At 38.2% G+C, this 12,221-nt stretch overlaps 1 protein-coding gene across 1 annotated transcript in view; it reads left to right on the top strand.

The window, feature by feature from the left end:
* Nucleotides 1-182: 182 nt before the first annotated feature.
* Nucleotides 183-12,221, top strand: part of mad1l1 (mitotic arrest deficient 1 like 1) — a 77,416-nt gene continuing 65,377 nt past the window's right edge. Inside the window, exons 1-9 of the mRNA XM_088342262.1 lie at nt 183-322; nt 2,273-2,430; nt 2,524-2,664; nt 3,422-3,601; nt 6,182-6,306; nt 6,378-6,459; nt 6,529-6,659; nt 8,518-8,632; nt 9,568-9,629. Of these exons, the coding sequence (XP_088198388.1) occupies nt 2,284-2,430; nt 2,524-2,664; nt 3,422-3,601; nt 6,182-6,306; nt 6,378-6,459; nt 6,529-6,659; nt 8,518-8,632; nt 9,568-9,629 (983 nt within the window). The 5' untranslated portion in view covers nt 183-322; nt 2,273-2,283. The remainder of the gene's footprint in view (nt 323-2,272; nt 2,431-2,523; nt 2,665-3,421; nt 3,602-6,181; nt 6,307-6,377; nt 6,460-6,528; nt 6,660-8,517; nt 8,633-9,567; nt 9,630-12,221) is intronic.

Genomic DNA, 12,221 nt, shown 5'->3' on the forward strand with positions numbered 1-12,221 from the left:
GTCATGAAGGTCTCGTTTTGGGCACCTGAAACGTTTCCCCACAATAGTTTTGAAAATGATTACACCTAAAATATAAATGCTCAGAATATTAAAATTTGAAGAACATTTATACGCAGCTTCAATTTTCTCATATTCCAAGTCATTTGTAAGAATATATTTTTTTGTCCTCAACTCTCGCGACAGTTTGATCGGGCCAAACAGGAAGTACGTACTTTCCGCGCTTACATGAACCTCGGCTGCAGCCTAACCGCCAAGATAACTTATTAACCAACCACAAAAAAAAACATTTAATAAACGACACAGACAGGTCGCACAGTAAAAGGTACGTAAAATATTTTAATGGCCACATTTTTATAAATCTGCCTTATGCAATATTTGTTAACAAGAGCGTCACGTGAAAGTCGGATTTTACCTAATGAAAAGCACAACCTTAAACGCTGCGCGTAAACAAAGCCCTTCGTAGTTCTACGTAATGAAATGACCATAAATCGTAAACATAATTCTAATCGCTTGCTCTCGTGTACAGTACTTGTGCACGCTCTAAGGCAGGGGTCGTGAACCGATGGCTCGCGAGCCATATACTCTTTCATGAGTACATTTGTCGGAGACCTATAACATATGCAAATATGATTTGCAAAATTCATCTGTAATGGGCGAGGATATAATGTTCCATTGCATTATTTCGCTGATTTTAGCATTTGCGAAGCCGAGACATCACTGAAATATCGATTTGGTCCCGCAGTGTTAATTTCAGTTTACGTTCAAGGTGTTGCACAAACAGACCCTATTTTGGCTTTACGTCGCTATAGAATCCTGTATCTGTAATCTGAACAATTAATGTTCACTGTTGTGACACTTTATGATGAAATCTCTCATAACAAACTGTAAACACCTAAAAACGTCAGCCAAGCATCCAGAACAATTTGACTGGGTGAGCGGTAGGAATGGGCGGAGCTATATATTTACAAGCACTTCCTTACTCCTCCTCTCTCAACGCCTTCTGAGCTGGACCTCATCTCATCTCATTAGCCGTACCGCTTATCCTCATTAGGGTCGCGGGGGGGCTGGAGCCCATCTCAGCCATCTCCGGGCAGTGGGCAGGGGACACCCTGAACTGGTTGCCAGCCAATCGCAGGGCACACAGGGACAGACAACTCATTCGCTCATTCACACCTAGGGACAATTTGGACCGGCCAATTCACCTGAAATGCATGTTTTTGGAATGTGGGAGGAAACCGGAGCTTGCACTTTGTTTTGAACCTTATTCAGGAACAAAAATGACAGTCAAAATGAGCCTCAACACTGCGGGAGGTAGACACATTTTAAGTGGTGTACAGTGTTAATATTAATATGAGACACAGGTTCCGGCATTATTATTTAATTGATTTGATCAACATCAAACATCACATTTTAAAATAAAATCTGATAAACAGTCGGCTTTTTTTTTTTTTTTGTCATTTATTTTATCCGTCCATCCATCCATCCATTATCTGCACCGCTTATCCTCAGTAGGGTCACGGGGGTGCTGAAGCCCATCCCAGCTATCTTCGGGCAGTGGGCAGGGGACACCCCGAACTGGTTGCCAGCCAATCGCAGAGCACACAGGGACAGACAATTCGCTCATTCACACCTAGGGACAATCTGGACATGCCAATTAACCTGAAATGCATTTTTTTTTTTTGGAACGTGGGAGGAAACCGAAGTGCCCGGACGAAACCCACGCAAGCACGGGAAGAACATGCAAACTCCACACAGGAGGTTCGATCTCATGACCTCAGAACTGTGCCGCAAACACGCTAACCACTGCGTCATTTATTCTAATTTTGTCTTCAAACACATGGTGTAGCTCCCTCAAAAAATGTCTGCTTTCATGGCTCTTTGGGACAAAAAGGTTCACGATCCCTGCTTTAAAGTGATCCTCTAAATCATAAAAGAATGCTTCAGTGCTTGCATCCAGCTATTTCTTTACCTTGAAGAGAAAACGTTCAAGATCACTACGACCAATTGCCAGAAAAAATCATTTCCACACGTTTGCCAGTTGCTACGTCAATTTTCGACAAAACATACATTATGGTTTTCTACACTATGAGTTAAAAAGACGAAGTGCACACAATCTACCAATTCTGTTTTACTAAAAAAGGACTTTAAAAAAAAACAAAATACTGTGCTTTTGAATTTTTCGTCTGGGTTGAAGTAAAGATCACAAGAAAGGATGTGGGCAAGGAAAAATACGTCCAAGTCTCATTTGTGATGTTAAATGTCAACCTTGCAGGGACTCATGCAATGGATTGTGAAGACAACACCGCACTGTTTACCACCCTGAAGTCCTTCAACTCCTTCATCAGCAGCACCATGCGTTCGCCCCAGCAGCCCGGCGGCTCGACGGACGATAGTTCCAACCTACAGAGCAAGTTCAAACGCAGCATGGAGGTAAGGCAGAGTTACCAAAGCTGTGGCTTACGTGTATACAGCATGTCGTACACTACAGGTTTTTTCCATCATGACACGTATATTCCTGTTTAGTTGTTGGAAACTGCTGAAAAAGTCCAGTCACACAGTCGCTACCTCAAGCTGGACCAGGAGAAGAAGCAGATGGAGCTGAGCCACAAACGTATTCGCTTGGAGCTGGAAAAAAGTGCCAGTGACACAGCGTCCACCCTAAAGGTTAAATCAGATCGATCAAATTTTGGGGACAGAAATAATCAGAGTTATGATTAAACAGATTAACTATACCGTTACATTTATCATCAGTTTTTTTTTTCGTTCGAAGATTTTCTTTAAATCAGAAACAGGATATTTTTAAATTCATGGTGGATTATGTTTTTATTTTAAAAGCACATTATTAGCATGGAAAGTAAAAATAATTGCCACATTGTATATATGATTGGAGCTAAGATTTGTTTTCTTATTTTGTGATGCTTTTTCTACACTTTGTAATTTCACTCATGAAAGGGTTCCACTTTGTTTGTTGGATTTTGTTGAATTGTAGTTCAGACAAAACCGAATTTACTAAAGCTAAAAAATACATGTTAACCCTGTTGTTTGTGTTATTCATGGAGTTTACTTATAATATGCTTATACTTTTTGAATGATCAGTCTAAATCAATGATAAAATTAAAAAACGTTTATTTCTTATTTTGAATTCAAAATTAACCCCCCTAAATTATTAAATGAATTAAATCATCTATTGTACACATTTGTGTTAATCACACAAATCTGTTTTTCATGATTCATTCAGAGTTTTTAATTAAAACTAAACAGAATAAATCGCACAATCTACAATTTTACAGAAACCGTGTTGTAAACTGAATTCTTATTTCTTTACTCGCAGGTGTCCTAATGGATACAAACATTTCATAAGAATTTCTGGTTTTGGGTTATCGTCAATGTAAAAACTTTCTCATCGATTTTGTGTGAGTAGCAACTGGAGGAGGAGAACAGTGAAATGACAACACGGCTAAAGAAATCAGAGGAGCGAGAGACAGAAGCCGTAAAAAAGCTGGCAGAGCAAGTGGACGCCAACCGGGAACTAAACAACAGCCTGGAGAACCTCCGCAAGAAGCTTGATGAACGAGATGTCAGACTCAACACCGCGGACGAGGTACACTGTTGACACGTGCTAAAAACACGTCCAATACTTCCGCACTTAATAAAGCACAGCTAAAAGTTCACTACCCAAGCTTTACTCGGGATTACTTCACTCAAATAGAAAATTTCGCAACAATTGGCATCAGAAATGTGTGGACTAATTCTCAAAAGCGATATCATTCTTGGTACTTTCCACGACTCAGTCATTGTTGTAGAGCAGGGGTCGCCAACCTTTTTGAAGCTGAGTGCCATTTTTATTGTTACTCATTAGCGCAGAAGGCTACCAGTTTGTTTTGCATTACTATAACAATAATAATAATAATAATAATAATTTCCTTGTATTGTCATTCTGTGTAACAATGTACACAGAACGAAATGTCGATTGCACCTGACCCGTTGTAGCGAGCCGATGCAGCCGCAGCCAACAGAGGGCGCCGCCGACCACTTTTTAAGTCTTAGGAATGACTCGGCCGGGGCGCGAACCACCGACCTCCCAGTCTCAAAGCGGGCGCCTTACCATCTAGGCTACTGAGCTGGTAACATGTTATATGTATGTTGTTACTATGTTATTACCAGCCTTTAATTTTTAGATGTTAAATTATGCTCAGTCAACCACAATAAAATTTCCTTAAAAACACGATGACCCTTTTTATATATTCTGAACCAGTCAGTGGACTACTCGGGTGGTGCCCATTCTAAAGCTTATACACTAATGCCGAAACTGGCCTGAGTAATTCATGTCAAAAGTTAGAAGATACATCACACAAGATGTTATACTATAATTTGTTGGATCAGCTTCTTTTGTTTGTTTTTATCAATTTTACAAATGTTTTGCCATCAAAAATCAAAAATGACATGGGATTTTTAGAGGAAAAAAGCAACAGCAAGTCAAGTCATGTTTATTTGTATAGCCCTTAATCTCAGAGTCTCAAAGGGCTGCACAGACCACAGATTATTAGAAAACCAGAGACTATTATTACACCATCCCCTGATCTAGAACCTACATGAGGGCAAATAATACAAAGATATTGTCAACATAATATATAGGTTATTCATATGCTATAGAATATAAGTGTGTTTTAAGCTTAGATTTAAACATTTCCACTGAGGTTGCAGATCGAATCTTAGCAAAATCAGCAAAAAAAATAATTGTACCCAGTCATGTAGAACAAAAGCAACACTTGAATACTGGCGTGCGATCCAAGGATATAACTGACTCATAAGATTTTACAATGGAAATAGTTTTTTGTTGTTGTTTTTTCCAATACAAATATCATTTCTTTCCATCTATCTATCTACCAAATATCAATTAGCCACAATAATTGAGGTTTAAAGTTTGACCCGAGCGTTGAGCCTCCTCGCAAAACAACACTCACATAAAAAACACTAAATGGTGTCAGAAAACGGGTATAAAAAGATTGATTCACGCCAACACATACATTTTGGTATATCATGCTATTTCTAGGTTTCTTTTTTTAATAATATTTGAAAAATAATAATCTAAAAACTGTTGGTGACAAAGGAAGGATCTGTGTATTGACCCGCCCTACAAAACGTCTCATAGTGTAAGTCAACTAATATAAATTCTCAATGATATTCTGTGTTTTTGACCGTATTAATCCAAGCGCTGAATTTATTTTTATGATATGAGTCAAAAAGTAAAAGGCCGGCATGGTTTGTTTACTTTCTCTTTGGCCGTCCCTCTTTGCGTCGAGTACAGCTTGATTTAAAAAAAAAACAGTTGAATCTTGGATTTTATCGGTCAGTCTGGGTGATTACAATCGTAATTTCTTTACCAATAACCCCTACAAAATGTGTTGTTTTAAGCAAATTTTATTGATAAGAGACCCTTCCTGAGCAATATTTTCCGCTACGAATAATTTAGTTCAAATCTGTTGAACACAAACTTAAATTTAAAAAAATAATACTTGTAGCTTGTGCCTATAACTTGCTTATTGACACCCTTTTTACTGGGTAACTATTGATTATATTGGTGATAGGTATGAGTGGAGAGGTGTTTTAAAAGGATAGTGGGATATTTGGATGCATTCTAAGGGATGGGCAGGGCACCTGTATGATGCGGCAGGGGTAAACAAGTGAAAGCTGTCGGGCCCTGCTGTTGAAGAGAAGTGTGTTGTGTCACCCTGACCCGAGTGACATGGCCGCTTTCTCATGTCCCGTTTTATCTGGAGGGACGAAAGCATGACCAACTTAGGTGCCGAGGTTTTGTGTATGTTTTTTTGCTATTTTTTCCCTATTTCTTTTCTTTTTCTTTTCTTTGTTATTGTACGTGTATGTCTTGCTGTCGGTCACCCCTCTTGAGGGATATGACCAAGGTAGATAGATAGATAACTCTTGATCAATACACATAATCAGCTTTGAGTAATTCAGGTTAAACTCTTACTCTTTGTTAAGCAAATTTTCAACTTGTCTGTTTTCAAAATGAATATTTAATTGAGTTGATTCAATTTATTGCCCATCCCTATTACAAAGTCGTATTTTGCAGAATAGCAAAATATCAATCAAAATGCTGTGTTTACACTAGCCTGTACAACATGTTAATTTTGGAAAACGGGTGGATGCTTTTTGTCAGACTGTCATCTGCCTGAAAGACGAGATCAGAGAGCTAAAACAAAGGCTTCAAAACCAGGAGTCGGTCATTTCTACTAAGAAGTTGGATAACCAAGAACTGCAGGAGAAGCTGGATTTACAGCGCAGGTATGACAGCAAAACATGACCACAGGAATAACAAAGTTGCCTTCACTTGACTGCTCCTATCCTTCTTCTAGGAAGTACCAGGAATTATCTGAGATGTGCAAGAGTCTCCAAGCGGCACAGTCATCGTGTTCTGAGCACCTCATCAAGATCAAGGTGAAGACACGCACACAGGTATGAAGTAAGAAACAATACAACCAATCATGTATCATATTTTCCCCCCAGGAATTGGAAAGGCGTTTGTCCCTCCAGGAGCAAGACTTTGCCATTGTAAAGACTGTCAAGTCTGAAGCCAGCAGGGTGCCCTACCTGGAGAAGGAGCTCAAGCACCTACGAGAGGAAAACATTTTCCTAAGGTCAGGGTTTCCTATGGCCGAGTCCGACCTACTTTATTAACCACATAGATACAGATAGGTTGCAGTAATGGCAGTACCATGTGAGGATGGTAGAGTGGAGAAAAATATACACACCTAGGGGTGGGCGATTTTGCAAAATTATCACATTTTTATTTCAGAAAAACACAATCAAAATATTGATTTTTATCGTAATTCTTTTTCCAGTATTTTCAGGACTACTTTACACCTTTCGGACCATATTTATTTTAATAATTAAAATACATACCTTTTTAAACCAGCTCTGCCTTCTGAAGAGAGTTTAATTGAAATACTACAAATGTGTAAATTTCTAATCCAATTGTTCAGGGGCATACATGAGGCATACATTTCTCAAGACAAATTGCCCCGCAGAGGCAGACACATAAAAAAAACGCCAAAAAGCTTTTCTGCATTGTTTGACAATCCTTGTTTTAAGCAGTTTGTTTTGCTCCGTACCTCCCCTTTAAAAACAAACAAATAAGTTTCCCATTTTGGCTGTTAGCCTATGACCTTTTGATTGGCACCACTCTTGGCAAATTGCACTCTTCTTTTCATTGTCACCTCCTTTAACTTTAAATAATTTTAGCCAATAGTAACCGAATAAAATGAGGATTGACATATTGGTTAGCCAATGAAATCTGAAATCAACGATATGCAGATATACGCCTTGTATTCAAATGTGCGTAACAACTCATGATTCATGTTTATGCAGGATTATTATGTGCCAGTGTGTAAAATCATTGTTTGACTTCTGGAAGGAGAAGTCAAACATTTACAACTTTTACAAAAGTCAAAATCTTGGCCAAAGTAGGATACAAAGTATAAAAAGGTTGGGTGCTGTAAACTGGTTGTCTCCAAATTACCACTTTGGGAAAACGCCTAGACCTACTATTAATAAAATGTGTAAAATACAATGTTTAGTATTTCAGATTGTGATCAAATTTTACCAGGTACCAGGCAAGGCTTCAGCTACTGTTTCACCTGTTTTCCAGCTAAGATGTCCATGCGAATCTCATCTGTTGGCATTCGATTGCAAAATAAAATTCAGGCTACAATAAACAGCCTCTATTTATCTGTGTTCCGACTTAGATTACTCAATGTTAATAGAACTAGCCATGATTATTTAGTTTAGGACAGAACTTCAAAGTGTTACCTTTCAAAATAAACCCAAACCGTCCGTATTCTCCAAACGGTTCAGGAACTGCCTTCAATTTATTTTGGGTACGTCTTGGATTGGGATTTTCTGCAAATTTTACAGGAACGTTTTATTTTCTGTTTCCACCTCCTGGCATAAAGACATGTTTTCTACAGGAAATGTGTCTTGATATTTTTTCAATGAAAAAAGTGTGCTTTGGCTTAAAAAATGTTGAGGAACATTGTCTTACCGTGTAAATGCTTGCTAATTTAAACGAGACCAGAGGTCAAAAACTCCAAATTTTGAAAGACCCATGACTGACCAAAAAAACCCAAACAAAAACAAATATGTGTCAAGCTGCAAAAAAAAGGCTTTAAAAATGTATTTTTTAATTGAAAGAAAGAGATATTTGTCATCCAATACTCAATACTTATTCCAAAGAAAACACATGAAGAATACAAACATCCTCCATATTTTTCCATTTTTAAACATTTCTGAAAAATCTCTTGGGAGCCACTAGAGCAGCTCTAAAGAGCCACATGCGGCTCTCGAGCTGCAAGATCCTGATGCCTAAACTCGCCTGATCGACTCTGCAAAGTTACAAAATGAGTTCACTGTTGCAAAGCAGGACATTTTAAGGATTTGCCATTATCACATGATGTGTTATCTTGAGGCATGTCTGTGTCGATTGCATTTTTAATACAGAGAGAGCCGAGAAAACTGTGGCCTGTTGAAAGAGGAGGTGGAGGGACTGAAGAGAAAGCTGGAGCGCATGGCCAAGACCAGAGAAGATTTGGTCAACATAGAACTAGATAAGGAGGTATGAAAAAGTTAGCTCTGTGATTGGATCATTTTCAGAGTGTGTAGTTGCTATATTTGTTAACTCATTCAGTGCCAGACGTTTCTCTCAAATGCGAAGTGCACGTGCCAGCCAATTTATGCCATTTTGACCCGATTTTTTATGGCCTACAGAAAATTTAGTTCTGTAGCTATATAGGCAAAGAGCCTATAAAATGAAAGTTTTAACCCTCAATCTTCCTTTAGATATATTGATGTTTCAAGCTTTTACTTTGTTTAATAAACAACAGTTGATCACGACTAAGTTTCTTGAAAATACTCCTTTTTAAGAAACCTTATGGGAGAAACAGCTTTTTGTGAAAGGATGCAATTCAAGCAGAACCTTTACTTTAGTGCTTTTTTGCATTTGTGATACTTCCAATATATAAACAATGCTTTCCATAAACACAAGGACACTAAGCTTACAAAATAGAATTATCTTGCAAAAACACAGAATTAATGCATGAACGATGCATGAAATTTGCTAGCACTTTTCAGCACCCAATGTTTCCGGTTACATAATCACACGATTTCGGTCACCGGAGCCCACACCCTCTCAATCACTGGATAAAGGACGCAAAGCAACATGATGAAGTCGGGGCTCCTCGATGTGTGAACAAAGATAGTATCAACAACATTCCTGACATCTAGTGGTGATTTATCATACTGTAACCATTCCCAAATGCTTAATACTGATCAGCAGTGCCAAAGCTTTTAGGCTATTTGTTTTAAAATACAACACAAAAAACAGTTTTACGTTTTGGCACTCTGGGACAATGCTTCTGAAAACGTATTTATACGTTATGTCCCTGAACGAGTTAATTATTATTTATTTTTTTTGCAATGTCATTGTGATTTTGTTATAAATTGAAGTAAAATATAAAATAATGTGAGTGTACATGTTTTGGTACTCCACAGAGGTTGGTAGAGAAGATTAAAGCATGGGAGAACCTGGGTGAATCGACTGGACTCAACATCAGGTCAGTGCGATTTTGTCTCTGCGAATGTGAGTGCTCCTCCCCAGGTCACCCTCCCTTGCTGTTCCCGCAATTTTAATGCAGCAAGTGACCACCAGGTGGAGCTGTGCTCATTCTTCAAACAAACCGTTTCAAGGACGTGTTGGTTTCTATATTTTTGTGTGTTTTGGGGTACGGTGTGTGCCTGTGTCTTATACCTGCCTGTTTTTTTTTGTCTTAATACCTTCTAATCCAAACAGGTAATGAGTGCATGATTGCATGTTTCCTTTTGAGCAGACAAACAGATCTGACAGATGATAAAACATTGCAAGCCGCCCTTGTCACGTACACGCATGCACGTGCACCCGCTCATGCACGCGCTCACTGAGCGCTTCTGTGTGATTAAATGTGACAGTGATGCAAACAGAATGCTAAATGGGACATAACCTCTGGGTGTTTAACTTGACTGGCGTTTTTGGTGAGGAAGCAAAAAGGCACTGAGTATTAACTTTTAATGGACTTGAACGTCGATGATGTGTTCGATAGATGGACTTCTTGTGCTGTATGCTAAAACAACATCTCAGTCTGATCTGAAATGCAGGGCACACATCGGTTTTTGTTCAGACTTTTTATTTACTGTATTTATTCCGTATATTTTTTAGCGGAGCACAAACATGACACAAACGTCCTTAATATGTTGCCTTCCTTATCAAGCTCTTTCAACATTTTGGGTTGCCAACCTCTGGCCTAATGTGCCCAATGTAGTGTTTCTCAAGCTTTTTCGAGCCAAGCCAAATTATTAACGTTTAATTAAAAAAAAAAACTTAAGGCACACAATATGTCAAAAAAAGTCTCACATATAAATCCTGAAAGCAATTTTTATTTAATTGCTAAAATTGAGATTTCTAAAATGAACTCCTCAAATCGAGCTTTAATCCGAGTGAATCAGTGAATTTTAAGCTTTGTGCGTCAACCCCGTGCCCGGTCCAAATCAATATTCTGTGCACCGCTCTGTCAATCTCTCGGCTGTAGAGCTTCTGTACCTCGAACACTGCATCGGCGGCCGAGGTGAGCAAGCCCCCTGCGGAACGCCATGATGACACCATCGCACTTTGAAGAGCTTTATCTCAACTGACGTGATTACGCAAAGCAGATATCACTGCTGTGAATCTCTGGTCTCACCGGTCACCTTTAGCAATTGATGAGGCAGATCTCAGCTCACCTCGGTTCAAATGCTGTTCTTCACCCCCGCAAACGTCTCTGATGCTCTCTCCAAGTGTTGGCGGCTAGCTGCGCCTCCGTGCTGTGGATAAAACCAAAAATACACAAGTGTGTTGCGCAAACTGCTGGCAAAGGGCAGCCGCACGACTGAGGCTCAAGCCGAAAGGTTAATGCAGCAAATAAATATTTAGAAACTACCCAAGGCTGCCACTTGATCCTGCTGCAGTGGATTATGTTTTCTCTTTCACATTGTCTTGGCCCAGCAGCTCTGTGGATGTTTACAAACAAGTCGCGTCGAATCATCCCGCCTGTTAGAACAACTCAATGCAGGTCACCATGTATTCATACACTGAATCTTTTCAAAAATGAGTTCAAAGCTGACTGGAAGGATGTCAAGTAAGGTTTAGATTCATTACATCATATTTGATATGATATAAAGTATTCCCGTTAACGTTATGGAAAAAAATGGCACTACTTATTTGTTGATTTTTTTTTTTATGTATGCATGGGAAGTATGAAGACAGTCTCTGTTATTCATATTTTTCATTACTTATTATTATTAATATTCTAAGATTCATCTATTGGCATCTAATGGCCTAAACTACTGACTTGTGCGATAACTGGCTTACTGAGGTACTGCAAGGCCATTACCACACACGATATCATTTTGACCTGTATTTTCTCGTTCATGTTTCCTAAATTCATCAGATTTAACTGTTTTAAGCCTTTTTCTCGAAAAACTATTATTGTCTTTAGGGCTGCAACTAACAATTATTTTATCAATTGATAAATCGGTCGATTTTTTTTTCGATTGATAGATGAATCCGATTTTTAAGAAACACCTTTTTAATTTTCTCCTCTATTCAAATATTGAAGATTTTCACTGATGGAAAAATAATACTCAAAACAACAGAATATCACATAATTTAAAACAAAAAAATCCAAGTGTTTGTCAAAATAAACTAAAATACATACAAATGTATGCTATACACAGTGTTCATTTTACCTCTGAAAAGTGATGGGTCCCGGGGACTCGCATGCTCAAAAATCTATGGGTCCCAACAGAGATCTATGGGTCCCCAAAATTTAGTGTTATCGAGGTTGAAATTGCAAATCGCCGACAAATATGTAACACAAATCTATATATTCATTCAGTTTTAATCATCACTGTTTATTGGTAATACAAATCAGTTATCTCTTCAAGATTTATCAGTTCACAACAATATTGTAAATTATACAAAATAATGTTGCTAAATAATTATATAAATCTACATTTTCATTCAATTTTAATCATCAAGTTAAGTCACATTTATTTATATAGCCCTTAATCACAAAAATGTTTCAAAGGACTGCACAGAATAACAATTACAAAATTACACAATTACCTGATCTTAA

The sequence above is a fragment of the Urocampus carinirostris genome, chromosome 8, assembly GCF_059441175.1.
Source record: "Urocampus carinirostris isolate Australia breed hairy pipefish chromosome 8, RoL_Ucar_1.0, whole genome shotgun sequence".
Lineage (NCBI taxonomy): Eukaryota > Metazoa > Chordata > Actinopteri > Syngnathiformes > Syngnathidae > Urocampus > Urocampus carinirostris.